This window comes from Condylura cristata, unplaced genomic scaffold, assembly GCF_000260355.1.
Source record: "Condylura cristata isolate star-nosed mole 26May11 unplaced genomic scaffold, ConCri1.0 scaffold00045, whole genome shotgun sequence".
In the NCBI taxonomy this organism is placed as follows: domain Eukaryota; kingdom Metazoa; phylum Chordata; class Mammalia; order Eulipotyphla; family Talpidae; genus Condylura; species Condylura cristata.
The window spans coordinates 3073694-3089798 of NW_004567146.1; the positions used below are offsets into that span (position 1 = coordinate 3073694).

Below are 16105 nucleotides of genomic sequence, written 5' to 3' on the forward strand. Positions count from 1 at the left end.
AGAACAGGCAGATCGACGAAGTACACTGCTGAGGGGAGCAGTGGGCGGGTCAGGAGAGGTCTGCTGCGCCATGTGGTCACCTGGGGGCAGGCGGGAATCGAACTCAAGCGCAAGCAGCTCCAGGCTCTCAGTGCTGTGCTTTAGCCCGCTGCGCCACCAGGGAGAGCCCTTCCCTTTACCTTTTAAGGTGTTTTTCTGCTGACCTACTAATAGAGTTGATAAAAGACAGATTAACAGGAGAAAAAAAAATGCTCTTGTACCCGACCCAGGTAGGGCTCCACAGGCAGGCAGAAGAAAGTTTGTATGCCATCTTGATCCCAGAATGGACCTGTGACTTCCAATGGGGGGAGGGTAAATCACAAGGTAATGAGAAGAGATGTTTAGTAATTCAGATGTTTGCCCTACCATACAGATAGGTCATAAAACTTTATTTCTTTTTTACATCATTTTGTACATTTTTTTCCCATCTCAATTGTAATCCCAGCGGGTTTCCCATCACCAAGTCACCCGTGTGCCATCACCATAATCCCGTGCATTTCCCTCCCCCAAAACTTTATTTCTAAAAATAGCTTTCATTATGAACAAGTTTCCTTATCTAAATTCTTCTAGCTAGTTAAGAGAGAGGCAAAAATGCCTGTAAACCCTGAAGGGGGTCAAGATTACCTTCAGCTCAGAAAAATCCACAGGCGAATTTGGCACACCCAAGAGAGACCTGTTCTGAACCTCTTGACTGGCCTTGGATTATCAGCCCATTCAGCTGGAAGTGTTCCATGTTCCTGTCCAGAAGCTCTTGAATATTAAGGTTTATGTAGTGACTTAATAAAATGCTTATTTCTAAATTGCTTACATGTAAATAGGAGATAAGTTTTGTTTTGTCCAAGTGAGTAAGTAAATACATTCCTAGTGATATAAATTCAGGCATTCTCTCAGGCAGCCTTAAATTTGCAGTAAATTGAGATTCCAGGAGATCCATGGAGGGACTCCCTGAAATTTGAGTTCCAAATGGTATACATTCATGTTGTTCTATGAAAAAGCTCTCTAGCTCTCATCAGATTTTCAAAAGGCTCCAAATCCCACTAACTAGGCTTTATAGAAACAATAGTAAACAAGGCTAAAAGGATGTCTGTTCTCAGGAAACTCAGGTGGGATGAAAGACAAGTCAGCAGATAGTTACAAGACCAGGGATATGTTCTATAGTTGCAGGAGAAGGTGCTATAAGAACATAGAGAGGGCCCTCTAAAGCAGACTGGAGAGTAGGTCTCAGCAAATGTTCCTTTGACGGACTATTAAACTGAGGCCTGCCGAGTGAGAGGAGAAGAGAGGGACTGCAAGAGTGAGGGATCTTGATAGAAGGAAGCGTGTTCCACTCATCTGCCTAATCAAAGGTCCAGAGTTAAGAAATACTTCAGCAATTTATAAGCTAAAAGAGTTTGTATGATCAAAACTTAAGGTTAGATGGAAGTAGTAGTAAGATGAACCACTGTGTGTTGTTGGGCATACAGGGATGAACAAGACAGATGAAAACTTACCCTCAGGAAGCTTTATTTTGCTAAGGAGACATAGTGAATAAGTAGGCAAATAAGCAGTCAAAAAATTTTTTATCATTATAAAGAAAATAAACAGGGTGATCTAGTAACCAGACTGGGGTATGTATCGGGAAGCTCCTTTAGACATATCCATAGCCATGTGTTACCACATGGATTGGAGGGTTTCAACAAAGGTGTTTTCAGCAGAATGGAGAGGAAGAGATAGATTAGTGAGACACTGAGGAGATAGAATCAATAGAATTTGACAGATGACAAGTGATGGCAGATGGCAATAGATTTTGATCATTATAACAACAGTAACTTCAATAACATTTATTGAAGTAACTACAAATTATGCTGTAAATGCTTGATTTTTTCTCTTTTTTGGGGGGGACATTTAAGTTAATTTTGCAGAGAAAGAAACTGAGGTTCAAAGTGTTTCAGAAACTTTCCCACAAACAATTCCAAGAGGAGAAATCAGGATTCAAACCCAAGTCTACTTCACTCCAAATCCCTCTCAACAGAGGAGACAAAGAAGGGGAATGGATTTGGGGAAGAATGGGGTGGAGGAGTGATATTTGGGGTGAGAGTTTTGGGGACTTTTGAGTTATTCAAACATCCAACAGGCAAACAGGTATGTGAATGGAAAACTCCCAAGAGAATTCTAGGTCAAGGACTAAATTTGTGATTTTCCAAGATAGAAATGCTATTGGCAGCCAGAGTCAGTGAAATCATCCTGGAAGAATACATACAAAGATTGGTATATAAGTCTAAGGAGTATCAACATTGAAGGAGTGGTAGAGACCCCCAAGAAGGTGTGGAGTAAAGGAATTGTAAAAAGAAACCCAGGCCAGTAGCATCATGGAAGCCAAAGGAAGAGAATTTCGGTGAGATCAGTACCGTCATATTCTCCTCGAGAGGTGAAGGGCCAAGATGTATCAATTCTTGTAATAGCAGGAACTCTGTTGGTTATCTAAGAGGACACCTTCAGAGAAATAATGGGAACAAAACCCCATTTAGCTGGTCAAAGAGGTAGAGAATATAGACAACTTCATTCAATTGTTTGTTTCTCTGGGACTAAAATCCACAGGGCGGACTCTAGGAAATCACACTGATATCCTAGGGTCCCCTTCACCTATCAGAAGGCATGTTCCTTTCCTCCCAAGCACTTTTGTTTAAACTTCTCAGTTCTTATGCTTCTGACTGATGTCCCCCAACTCCTGGGATATTCCTTGGATGAACCCAGTCCTAGAAAAGAAATACTGATTGTTCTCTGCCTATAAGTCACTGGAATTACAAGGAGGGTTAAAGGAAAGATAGACTTCCAGGGCAAATGCACTCCCAGTGCAGAGTTGCTCATCATCCATCTTTCTCTTTCTCTAGACAAGTACAAATTTGGCTGCAAGGATGGAGAAACCACATGGGCATGTGTCTGCCCATCCAGACATCCTCTCCTTGGAGAACCGGTGCTTAGCCTTGTTTCCTGACCTGACAACCATGGGGAAACCACATGGACATTTGTCTGTCCACCCAGATGTCCTCTCCTTAGAGAACCGATGCTTGAACACTCTACCTCTTCTTAAGAGCTCAGTGTCTACCAGTTCCCCGCTCCAGTGCCTCCAGATATCTCCCCTGCTGCAAGCTGATCTCTCCAGTCTGAATACCAGCAACAGTCTCCTCTCTGAGCCTGCAACCTGGAAGGCCCAGTACCTCTCTGAGAAACTAAACCTGCTGACCTGCTCCAGGGCCTTGAAGTCCAGCTCTGCCACAGAGTGTGCTCAGGGAGCCGCTTTGGTAACAGTGCTCAGCATTTATGTTGAATCCAGCCATGTCTATGGATGCTCTCATCCCGAGCTTTCACTGCCTCAGTTTCCCTGCTCTGTGTCTGTGTATCTTCTTTCCTCAGAGTCTCTTCCTCAGGTTCCCTTTCCACCACGGCTGTCTTCATTACTTAGCATCATAACTTTTATGTAGATCTAGTTCAAATATTCTGGACAAAATAGTGAAAACAGGTGTTGTCCTCAGAAAACCCCAGGTCAGGTGGGGTACTGCAGTAGCACTATCAGTTAGTGTTCACACCTCACTTCAGGTGTGAGAGGGCTCAGGAGCCCACTTGCCTGCACAGGCAGATGTAAACACAAGCTCACCCAAGCATGTCTGTATAGGCACACTGAGCCCACAGATCCCAAACTGGTAGAAGCCGGACATGCCTTTCTTCTGTATAACTTCGGGAGATAGACTGAGGGAAACGGCTAATCCGAGCCCTATGCTGTCTCCACCAATTACAAGCCATACAATTTTTGGCAAAACTAAACCTTTTGGAGCTTTACTTCCTCACCTTTAAAATGAATCCTATGAAAATCTTCCTCACAGAGTAACTATAGTGAGGCTTGGAGGTTAAAATTACTAGGTGACTGAGGTGGGACTTGGCCCTCTTTCCTCTGACTCTAAAATATTTTTTTTTAAAAGATTTTATTTGTTTGTACATACAAAGCTGGGGTACAGGCCAGAGGGTCAGGGGCGGTGAGAGGCTTCACCAGAGACAGAGTGGGGAACAGAACAGGCAGATCGACGAAGTACACTGCTGAGGGGAGCAGCGGGCGGGTCAGGAGAGGTCTGCCGTGCCATGTGGTCACCTCCGGGGCAGGCGGGGATCGAACTCATGCGGAAGCGGCTTTAGATTCTTAGTGCAGTGCTTTAACCCACTGCGCCACCAGGGAGGGCCCTGACTCTAAAATATTTTAGTAGCATCACTAAGGCTCCCAGATGATGACATCCACAAGGAAGGGGAAGCATCTGAGCAAAAGCTTAAAAGCTCAAGAAGGAAAATGACTTGTGTGACAGTAGAAAGGGAGAAGCATTCAGGTGATGGAAGATCAATGTGGAAGTTTCCTATTCCTGGTTGCTGCCTTCAGATGTGCTTGAGGATCTCCAGGTACACACTGCAATTAATACCCGCCACTCTCTCCAGGGTTACCCGTCTTCAAAAGAGCAAAAGCCAGAAGCGGAGGAATGGACAACGATTCAAATGCCTTTGTATAGCCTGAGCTTGGCAGAGGATGATAAAATGGAGGAAATTGACTTGAAGCTGGCCCTTGGGAACTCTGAATCTCAACCTGGGCTCACTGACCAGGTCCTTCAGGAAAAAAAGGTGAGGTTCCAGAGTTGGCGAGAGGTTGGTGGTGGCAGGAGAGAGGGCTGGTGCTGAATGAAAGAGGGGGATCAAAATCTGAACCAGATCCCCTCCACAGCTCTCCTACTCCCCCTTTTTAGCCCCTTGGTTGGACAAACCTCTCCCCAAACGTGGGGTCCATTCTCTCTGTCCTTGATTATAGAATTTGACCTGAGGGATGCTTAAATTGGTCCTTATGGTTCCTTTCCTTGTTTTTCCCTCGTCCTCAACCCCCAGCTGGCACTAATGAACTTGCTGTGCTCTGCTGTGGTGTCCCATGTAAAAGACACAGAGGACCTTCCCCTCCTTGAAGTCTGTAATGAACTTGCCCCCTTGGAGCCGGAATTTATCCTCAAGGTACTATGGCATGAAGGAGGGGTGGGAACAGAAAGCTGGGAGGTGGCAAGTGTGGTTTTGGTGTGTTGGGGGGATATGATGAGCCTCATACTGGGAGTGGGGGGAACGTCACTTAGGAAAGAAGTAAGGGCTTAGGGTAAGTCTGAGGCCTCGCCCCGCAGGCTGAGCACACAGTGCTAGGCCTTGCAGGTCATAGCAACAGACATAATGAGACTTGGTCTGGTTTTTTTTTTTTAAAGATTTATTTATTTGTGCATACAGAACCGGGGTACAGGCCAGAGTTACAGGCGCAGTGCGAGGCTTTACCAGAGACAGAGTGGGGAGCAGAACAGGCAGATTGTCTAAGTACACTGCTGAGGGGAGCAGTGGGTGGGTCAGGAGAGGTCTGCTGCGCCATGTGGTCACCTCCGGGGCAGGCGGCTTTAGATTCTCAGTGCTGTGCTTTAACCCGCTGTGCCACCAGGGAGGGCCCTTGGTCTGATTTTTAAGGAGCTCCTGGTATTGCTAGGGAGGCAGGCAGAACACTCCCAAATATTGCATAAATGCAAATGAAGTTGTAGATTGTGAATATATCAGAAGCAGAGAAGAGGGGGATGATTGTTTCCTGTGAGACATTGGAAGATGGCAGGTTTTATCAGCAGCTTGATCTCTGGGTAAGTTTTTGATAACTACTGATGCGAGAGGTCCTTCACCAGGGCCACCTGGTTGACTTGGGAGGCGATCAGCAGACTCAGGAGGAGACAGCCGCAGAGGTGTATGTGGGCGAGACGATGGGGCATGCAGACTGCAGTGCCAAGAGGCTTGCACTTTATATTGTGTAGACAGCATGGAGGGTTCCAGAAAGATTTATGGATCCAGATTAGATAAACAGGTTGATTTAGGCCTCATGTGAAGTCCTGGAACTAGGCTGAGACGGCCACCTTCCCACCCTTGCGCCCTAGGCATCCCTGTACGCCAGGCAGCAACTCAATGTCCGGGACGTGGCCAACAAAGTCTTGGCCATTGCTGCCTTCTTGCCAGCCTGCCGCCCCCACCTGCAACGGTATTTCTGTGCCATTGTCCAGCTGCCTTCTGACTGGATCCAGGTAGCCGAGTTCTACCAGGTATGACGCTCGCTTCTCTGAGCTTTGGCCTTCACTTGTTTCCCCTTCTTTACCTACAGCATCTCTAGAGAAGATACGAGGCCGCTGGCCTTTCCTCAGGCATCCTCAGCCTTGGCACCCAGACAGCACAGCTTCTCCTTGTACTGTGCAACAGGGAGGATGTAACTGAGAAGGGTGGGACCGCAGTTTGAGAAAAGTCGTATTTCTCCTGGACCTTAAATCTGTTGGGTGGTCTGGTACCACCCTAGGGTAGGGCTGCCCTCTCACCCTCTCTGCTCTCTGATAACCCTGTGAAGTGGCCTTATTTTATTTGGGAAGGCTTGTTTGGGTCTCACCCTGATGACCTCTGCATCCCCCACCCCCTGCAACTTTCTCTGTCTGACAGAACCTGGCTGAAGGAGAGGAGAAGAAGCTGGTGTCATTTCCTTCCTGCCTGAGAACTGCCATGACCAAAAAATTTGCCCAGTTTGACGAGTACCAGCTGGCTAAGTACAACCCCCGGAAGCACAGAGCCAAGAGACGCCCCCTTAAGCCTCCCCGTCCTCCAGTCAGTACCTCCTCATTCCTGGTCATTCACCCCTGGAAAGGGAGGGATAAGGGAGCCTATGTCCTGGGGGTCAGCGCTACATTCCAGCACCAGCCACCATCAACAAAAGGAATCAGAGAAACACAGAAGAGCTGGGGGTCGTGATGGGGGGGTTGCTCTTTGCTGGCTTTGTTTTTGGTAGAAATGGGCTGGCTTTGGGGCTCTTGGAATGGATGTCTCAGGGACAACCACCATTTCCCTTTTTGCAACTGCCTCTTCTGTCCCTACAAAAGATGGAGAAGCCATTTTCTGAGACAATGGAACATTTGCCAAAGTACCTTAAGACTTTTAAAAAGAAGCAGATGTCGGTGAGTAACTTGTTCTGCACTTTTATATGTGCAATCTTTTCTCGATTGATATTTACAAATGGAATTCCATTTGGGCTAGAAATACTAATAATGGGGGTGCTAGGCACATGCCAGTTTCCTACCTGGGCAGTCTTCACTGTGACTGTGGGATCAGATTCTGAGAAATCTGGGAAAGGCTCATCCACCCCCCCCCCTTTTGTTCTCCTTATTATTAATTAACTTTACTAATTGGTATATTCAGCTGAATAAATTAGTTAAAAGTGTAAAATATCCATCTTCCACAGGTAGTTTAAAAAAAATCAAACAATTGTTTTTGATTTTACTTTAGTGACTAATAACTACCCTTCCTGGTTAACATCACCTGGTTTTGAATCCCACCACCACCTTTTGCTGGCTGTGTGACCTGAGCCAGTGATGTAACCCTCTTCTCCCTGTTTCTTCAGATATAAATTGGGGACAGTAACCGTACTTACTTTGTTGGGTTTTTGCAAGGATTAAATGAGCTTCTGTATTTAAACTATTCCTGGTAACATCTGGCATTGAATAAGCATTAACTAGAACCCTCATCATAGTTAAATAGTTTATTAGAAAATATATTTTTTCAATGAAAATATGGTCTTACTTAGTCAACTGATTTTTGCTCCTCATCTTATGACTATATTCCAGAAGGAGCTCTTTACCATAGACGTTTCTGAAAGCCAAATTCTTTCAGTTTATTGACTTGTTCTAAGCCTTAGTGTTTATTTTTTTGTCTCAGCATTTTGAATTGAGCTGCTTTTCCCTTTTCCTCTAACCACAAAGGGTTCTCTGTTCATTCTATGCCCCATTTTATTTTTCACAGTCATCCCATGTTAACCGTTGATAGTTCAATCTGGGATCAGTGAAACACAGTGATGCCAGACAGCTAGCATCTCATGCCCATCCCAGGAACTCTTGTTGCTGGGCAAATATTTTTACCCCACCACTTATACTCTTTGCCCAAATCTACTGTGGGGGAAGAAATGCCTCATAACTACAGGATGGTGTGGGCCTTCTTGCTGAAGAAAATGACCACGACCACGGTCACAACTAAATGATCCCTCTGGGACTCGGGATGTTCTCGCAGTTTGAGGCAACATACAATGCTGTGCCAGAGAGAAAGAGCCCGCCGAGGTTCACCCTGAAGAAGCTGGTCCAGCGACTGCATATCCGGGAACCTGCACAGCATGTCCAGGCCCTGCTGGGCTGCAGGTGAGAAATACCCAGGACGTACATTCTGCTGGGCAAACCCATGACTGCAGTGTCTGTGGCCCCAAACCTGTCCTTCTCAACCCCAGCCACGTAAATGTGGCAGACATGGCCAACAAACATGACTGGCTTCGATCGACAGACCTTCCTTTTTCTGAGTTATTTTCAATTGACTTTGCTGATAACTTCTCCTTGAAATGATAAACTTTTCCTTCTCTGTTCCAGATACCCCGCCACCCTGCAGGTCTTTTCTCAAAGTCACCTCCCCGGGCCATGGGATTCCAGCAAAGCTTCAAAGCGAATGAAGCTTTCCCAGCCAGAGACCTGGGAGCGGGAGCTGAGCTTGCGAGGGAATACAGCTGCAGCCTGGGAGGAGCTCATCGGTGCGGTAACCTCCTCGAACTCCACATTCCCTTCCCTTCTTCGAGATTCATGCCTCTACATTTTGAGCTCTGATTAGATTTCCATGGCAGATGCAGTTGTCCTTTTGCCTGGTAGTTGCATCAAGGAAAAGGACTGTGTTTGTAAGGTCTACCACTGACTCACCAAAGCAGATAGTGATGCCTGCGTTGGCAGTAGGGAGATCATTGCTTCAGGTGTGGTTAGGGGGTACCCAGACTTTACATGACAAAGGTCAGTATCTGCATGAGTCATTCAAACATGGTAGGACAGGTGTGAGTGGTATCTCCACAGAAACCCCTTTGTAGAATATCTTAGGCAATTTACCCACAATGATTAAAAAAAATTCAAGGTGGGGAGTACTTTAATTTTTCTCTTTCTCTCTTTTAATTTTTTTTTAGGGAGGTTGGTTTATTTTTAACTATAGAAAGTTCTCTCCATTTTGTTTTCTTTTCCTTCCTCTTTGAGCTTTGAATATTTAAAGTCACGTTTTTCTTTTGAAAACTCTCCAACTTAATACATGTAGAACTGTAGAATTTTTTGTTTTCAGTTTGTTCGAATTCTTGTTTTGTAGAGTATGCTCAGGGCAGCTTGAAATGGTCAGTTGCTTGTCACTCCTTGGACTTTGTGGCTGTCACTGGTGGTGTGTGTGTGTCAGAATCGCAAGGAAATTGAAACACACACACAAATACGCACACATGTGCTTGATCATCTCCTCTCCAGTATGTGATACAACTGAGGCAGAGTAGAATAAAGGAGCTTGGATGACAGCGAGTATGTGTAAATGACTCTGGGATATATCTGTATCTCTCTTCTTCCTTCTTCCATGAAAGTTAAAGAAGCTTGGCTGAGCAAATGCTTGTAGTCTTGTCCAGTGGTCTCTAGACGTTTTTGCAAAATGGTTTAACTGCAAAATAATTATAGTGGAATGGAATATACCAGAATATGTGTATGTGTATTTTTAAGAGCTTTATATATCTACTAATAAATGAGTACACCATAAAATATAATTATCTAAAAATAGATATGAAAGTAAGTATAGTAAAGTGTAAAAATAAATATAAGCATAGATATAAAATAAAATGTAGTTTTCAGTGAAATCAGTGAATATCTCAACTTAAAGGATAAGTATTGCCTTTACTCATAAATATGATACTAGAATTCATTGCTATCAAAATGATCTAGCAAATCTTGATTGCAGCAACAGTTGAGAAAAACTTCTGAGTCAGCAAGGGGTGCAATAGTTCTTGGTTGCCCCAAATCATTTACACTGTACGCACAACACTGTTCTACACAGTTGGTGATCACATTTTGACTGGAGGACCCCAGGAATTCGAGAAAGCTAAAAGCCTCTAATTAGGGTTCAAATGACTTACATCAACTTTAAAAAAGGAACCAGCTCCCTTCTGATGAAAGCTGCTGACGGTACGGGCAAGTGTTAGGCTGTGCGTGGCAGGCTGAAGCCCAGAGGAATATGGTGAACTTCTGTGGTTTACAGAAGACTGGCATGCCTCCTACTTATGTTCACTTTTACATGAAAGAAAGAATTTTTCTGATATTTACTACGCAGATTGAACCCCTCTAGTCACTGAGTCTGCTGATTGAGCAAGAGTGGGAGTTCCAAGTGATGGTTCCCCCTCACTCCATTTTCAGTTTCTGCATAAGGTGATATCTTTGGATCAAACTGGATTTAGAATTCTTACTCAGTTTTAACCAAAGTAACCTTCTAAAATTAATGTAAGCCTTAAAAAGACTGAAGTTAATAGTGGTATCAGTGAGTTTATAAGAAAGTATAGGGTGACATCCTACTTCAGTACAAATATTTTTCACTTACATTTCATCTGTATTTAAATATTTCACTATTTAATCATATTTTAGAAGAATTTGGCCAGAAAAACTTAAAACGGCCTCCAGAAAACTATTTGAAATGTGGGTTTGTACTCGCTAATGGTGAACCTTCCCTTAAGTGCATATACTGCCTTGAAATAGTAACTAGTGGCCTTCCCTGGTGACACAGTGGGTTGGATCGCTGCACTACGAAGCTAAGCCAAGCCATGGAAGATTCTGTGCGAGTTTGATCCCCACCCAGAGGTGACCCACATGGCGCAGCAGACCTCTCCTATCTCGCCCACTGTGCCCCTCAGCAGTGCACTTTATAGATGTGCCTGTTCTGCTCCCCACTCTTTCTCACCATTCCTGCACCTCTGATCTGTACCCCAATTTTGTATGCATACATAAATGAATCTTACATAAATAAATCTTTAAAAAAAAGAAATAGTAACTAGTGCTTATAATACATGTATGCAAATTATGACTGAACAAATAAGCTTACACTGGGAAATTTCTCTTTCAGCCATCTAGAAAGTTTGGAAATCATTGCTGTAGATTACAGAATATATTTTGCCAGAGAAGTCAGTCTCGAAACTTGGAGGTAGTAGAGAAAGTAGTAATCAAAGTTGGGTATTGAAACAGCTATCCCATGCACAGCGTTGTATAAAATTCAACCCAACCGTTCGTATCTTTCCAGACATTTTGAGTATGATGCCATATGTTATCCCCTCACTCCCTCCTTGAATTTTCTACATGGCCTTAGAGCTTCTTGCTCTGGTCTCTGACCTCTTATTCATCCTCATTTGCTCTTCCGCCGTGCCTATCTCCCGCAGACCACGGGAAGCTCCCATTCATGGCCATGCTTCGGAATCTGAACAATTTGCTGCGGACTGGAATCAGCGCCCACCACCACAAACTGGTTCTCCAGAGACTCCAGCAGGAGGTACGTGAGGGAGGCTGGCAGTGGTGGTCCAGTGGGGAGCAGAGGTGGGGATGGTGACATGTTTGCAGCCTTGAAAGCTGGGATTTATCTAGTGGCCAGGAAGGTGATGACCACCAAGCTCTTTCTGTGTGGGCTATAAGCCAGTTCCTGAACACAGATGGATTTGGGGAGGCAGGTTTGGGGGTTCATCAGCTCTTTGAGAGATTAGAGATACGAACTTTTGTTTTTATTTTCTGAGGTCAGTGGCTTACCAGGAAGAGGCACGTCTGTGGTTTAACAGACTTCAGATGGAGTCTGATATAATAGAAACAGGCCTCTTGTGTTCTTTCCCCTCCTTTCTTCCTTACCTCACAGTCTCACATGATAACTTTCTTTTTTCCTTTGCTTTCTCTTCTCTTCTCTGTGTCTCTTCTCTTCTATCTATTTGGTTCTTCTTCACCTTGCCCCCAATCTTACAGAGTAGTTTTCATCTCCTTGGTCCACAAGGCCCTTGATGTGCCTTATATCCTCTGGTCCTTGCTTACAACTCCCCCCCCCCCTTTTTTTTTTTTTTTTTTTAGAAATCAGTGATCCACAGTCGGCAGTTTCCATTCAGATTCCTTAATGCCCATGATTCCATCAATGACCTTGAGGCTCAACTCAAAAATAGAGGTATTACCTCTCTTTTTCCAACCCATTTGTCTCTCATGTCTGAGAATTGCTGAGAAGGAGCACTGGTATTTTTCAGCTTCTTTCCTCCTAGTTTCGGGGCTTGGGGTGGGCAGAGGTCAGATAATTGACATCTCTGAGGGTGGGACTCAGGACAGGTCTTGACTGGGAGACAAGATGAGGGAATAGAAGCTGCTTGACTCAGATACTTACCTGTTGCTACACAGAACAGCCATTTCCTTCCAACACAACGCTGATGAAGCAGATAATTAAAGACCCAAGAGGTCAATTCTTAGGGCGTAACCGACTGCGGACAGCAATGAAGGTGCCTGTGCTGTTGGAGAAGCTCAAACGGAAGAAGTTGGAAATAGAGAAGGCCAGGTGCGTGCGTGTGTGTGTGCATATGTGCACGTGTGTGTGTGTGTGTGTGTGTGTGTGAGCAAAGGGTGGGCAATGAGAGGCCTGGGGAGGGCTTGGGAGTCATCTGGGAACTCCAGCTTTTCTTCTGTAAAGACATGCTTATTAGCTATACCAATGGCCCAGACTTGCCTGGTTCGAACCACACAGCAAACTCTGTCTCTAACATGCTTCTGTGCAGATACCTATTTACCTGCCACTGTCTTACTGGTTTCCATGGAATCTGTAGGTCTGTGTAGCCCACTTTCTATGCCCACCTTTCCCTTGGGTTAGAGTCCTTTCTGCTTCTGTTCTGGTTCATTGCTTGCTTTCTTTTTCTCCTTGGATTGCATTTCTCCCTATATATACTTTTTCCCTGACCCATTCACTTAGTTTTTTATGTGTATAAAGATAGTTAACATCAAGATAGAGACAATCTGTTCTATAAACTTGATGAAGTCTGAGTGCTCTGTTTTAGATGCTTCAAAAGTATTTTGATAGATATAGCCAATGCCTGGCAGAATAACTCTCTACAGGCAAACCTTTCCATCAGGTACAACTGAAAACGAGCAACAGTTACTCATATGTAACCGCTGCCTCACTAGCTCATTGTCAGCACTGCCAGACTGACCCATGCACCTTTCTCTCTGAGGAGAGCAAAAAGCTTCTCTCTGATGCTTTCAATAAAATTATGTCTCACTTAAAGAAAAGTATCTTCATTCATTTTCATTTAAGACAAACATGGGGCTCAGCTAACCTTCTAGCATGACTTAGTAGCTGGGAATCTCTGAGTCAGACCAGAGGCTGAACAAGGGCTTGTTTAAGAGTCAGGCCTAGGGAATTATCCGAACACATTATCTTTGCTGGCTGGCATGATACCGCTAGCCGTGTGTTGCTACAGGACACTTGAAAATGTGTCTAGTCTGAACTGAGATGTATTTTGAGATAATATGAGAAAGAATGCAAAATAACCCATTCAGTGTTTTTATATTAACCAGTGTGAAATGAAAACAGTTTTTAAATGTTAGTTAATAAGGAAATTATAGTTAATAAAGAAATTAGCTAATGGGGAAGTTAGTTTAATTTAGTTTAATTTCCCTACTTTCTTTTAAAATTACATATGTAATGTTAATTTAATTTTATTATTTGTAATTTAATTCTGTTGGATAATATAGTAGAGACTACAATGTTCCGTAGATTTTAAAAATTATGAAAAATTAGACATCCATACAAGTAATGAAGCTAGTATAATGAAGTCTCATAAAAGTATTCACTATATTCAGTGATTATCTAGATTTTTACATTTCCTTGCCTGGTCCATATAGGATGTGGTAAACTTTTTTCTTTTCCCACATGGGTTGCGGTAAGCTGTTTTTGTCTGTTAAGGGCTTTAAAAAATTGATACTTTATTTAAATTTTTTATTCAAATAACATTGTATAAGTATAATATAGGTTTCAGAAGTGCATCACTATATACTGTATTATGTTCATTGCTAAAATTCCAGTTCCATCCTTTACCATTTTTTTTAAAGAATTTTTTAAAAAAGATTTATTTTATCTATTTATGCCTATAAGAGCCGGGTGGAGGCCAGCAGTGGGGTAGTTGGAAGATTCACCAGAGAGTGTGGAGCAGAACAGGTGGATCTACTCAAATACACTGCTGAGGGGAGCAGCAGGCGAGACAGGAGAGGTCTGCTGCACAAAGACTGAGCTCAGGCCACAGTGTCTGGCAATAAATAGCTTAATAGTGCTGACTATAACCCCTGCACCACCAGGGAAGCCCTAATGGTGTTTGTAGAAGCAAATGCTAAATAACATATTTTATTTCACCTGTCCATAGTTCCCAAATGTCTCTTAAAGTAGACATTTTTCTACATAATCAGAATGTTCATTAATATGCCTGACAAAATTAAAAATAATTCCTTGGTATTTTTTTTTTATCTAGTCCATATTCAAATTTCCCAATTGTCTCAAAAGTATCATTTCACAATTTTCTTCAAGTCGGGGTCCAGATAAGGCATACACATTGTATTTGGTTGCTAGGTGGCTTAACTCTCTTTGCTCATTTATTTTTGTTTAATTTGCAGCTATATTTTGCCCCACCATTGTGCACACATTCGATTCTCTCTCCACCAGGCTTCTTTTGCCTATTCCCCACTAGCCTCGCTCCCCTTCCTCCTGCTGTTCCCTCTGGTAGTCATTACATTCTTTCATAAGTTCAAGATTTAAATCTCTTTAATCTTTTTTTTTTTCAAGATTTATTTGTGCATACAGAACTGGGGTACAGGCCAGAGGTGCAGGGGCTGTAAGAGGATTCACCAGAGACAGAGTGAGGAGCAGAACAGGCAGATTGACGAAGTACACTGCTGAGGGGAGCAGCGGGCGGGTCAGGAGAGGTCTGCCACACCACGTGGGTCACCTCTGGGACAGGCAGGATCAAACTCATGTTGAAGTGGCTTTAGCTCCTTAGTGCTGTGCTTAACCCGCTGTGCCACCAGGGAGGGCCCCTAAATCTCTTTAATATTTTAACTGTTTTCATGCCAGTGACTGACTGTGGACCAGATTCAGGGACCCCACAAATTGCCCCACATTCTAGATTTGTCTATATTCTCATGGTGCTCTCCATCCTCTCCTGCATGAGAATGGACTTGACAGTCCTATAGGAGAGGCCAAGGGAAGCTGAGTGCATTCTCTACTGGCAAAGGAGGTGGGCAGTGGAAGGGGGCAGAGACTCAGTACTTAACTGGCAATGTTTCAGCTTTCCTTTTGCCACAAAGTAGCAAACAGATAGGCCCTGAGTGTTGCAAACCCTGGGAGGGGTGCCTTGATTGCTATGTTCGCTTGTCCCCCCCCCAACGTTATGTTAGGAGACTCGGAGCCGCAAAAGATACTGAAGCAGGAGATTGGGGTCTGAAGTACAAGTCTGTCTAATTAGGTCTGCCCATGGGTATATGCAGGGTCCGTAGGTGTAGGGAAAAACAGGAAATGTGCTGGACACAGCGGGTGGGGTACATGTTTGTACCAGGCCTGGGGCTTCTTGTGGCTTCTGCTTGATAGGAAGTAGTGGGCTGCAGCTATTTGCTGGACAGACTGCACTGTGCTCTGCTGGCTTGTTTGTTGGCTTTACTGGGGAGTGTGCTCACCCATGCACAACATTAGCCATGGCCGACAGGTGCACTTGAGGTCCTACAGAGCTAGCTACACCTGAGCACCTTTGTCTTGTCTTTTCTGCATGCAGAAAGTGGACCTATGATCCAGAGATGCTAGCTCAGTACCGACAGGCCCTGGAGACCGCGGTGAACATCTCCGTGAAGCACAACCTGCCTCCGCTGCCAGGCCGCACCATTTTGGTGTATCTGGCAGATGCCGAAGCAGACAAGCTCTGCCCCAAGAGCAACCCACAAGGGGTAAAAAAGATAAAAAGGTGACGGGGGGTTGTAGGATGCTGGGATCCCGAGAAAGCGCCTGTTGCCTGACCTCGTTCCCTGCCCTGGTTCTCAGAACACTCAGCACTAAAAGCAATGGCATGTATTTGCTTCCCGCTTGGCTCCCAGGGACAGTTCCTAGAATGTGGTTTCAGCCTGTTCATGGCACGTAACACCAGCATTTC

The 16105-nt window shown here is 44.3% G+C and overlaps 1 protein-coding gene across 2 annotated transcripts in view; it reads left to right on the forward strand.

Moving 5' to 3' along the window:
- The window catches only part of TEP1 (telomerase-associated protein 1), a 38047-nt gene that overhangs the window by 1626 nt on the left and 20316 nt on the right, over window positions 1-16105 (forward strand). For both annotated transcript variants that reach the window (XM_012734071.1, XM_012734072.1), the window contains exons 2-13: window positions 2910-3320; window positions 4498-4677; window positions 4936-5055; window positions 5997-6158; window positions 6544-6705; window positions 6978-7052; window positions 8158-8282; window positions 8505-8662; window positions 11342-11451; window positions 12012-12102; window positions 12327-12480; window positions 15734-15902. In XM_012734071.1, coding sequence (XP_012589525.1) covers window positions 2934-3320; window positions 4498-4677; window positions 4936-5055; window positions 5997-6158; window positions 6544-6705; window positions 6978-7052; window positions 8158-8282; window positions 8505-8662; window positions 11342-11451; window positions 12012-12102; window positions 12327-12480; window positions 15734-15902 — 1893 coding nt within the window. In that variant the 5' untranslated portion in view covers window positions 2910-2933. The remainder of the gene's footprint in view (window positions 1-2909; window positions 3321-4497; window positions 4678-4935; window positions 5056-5996; window positions 6159-6543; window positions 6706-6977; window positions 7053-8157; window positions 8283-8504; window positions 8663-11341; window positions 11452-12011; window positions 12103-12326; window positions 12481-15733; window positions 15903-16105) is intronic.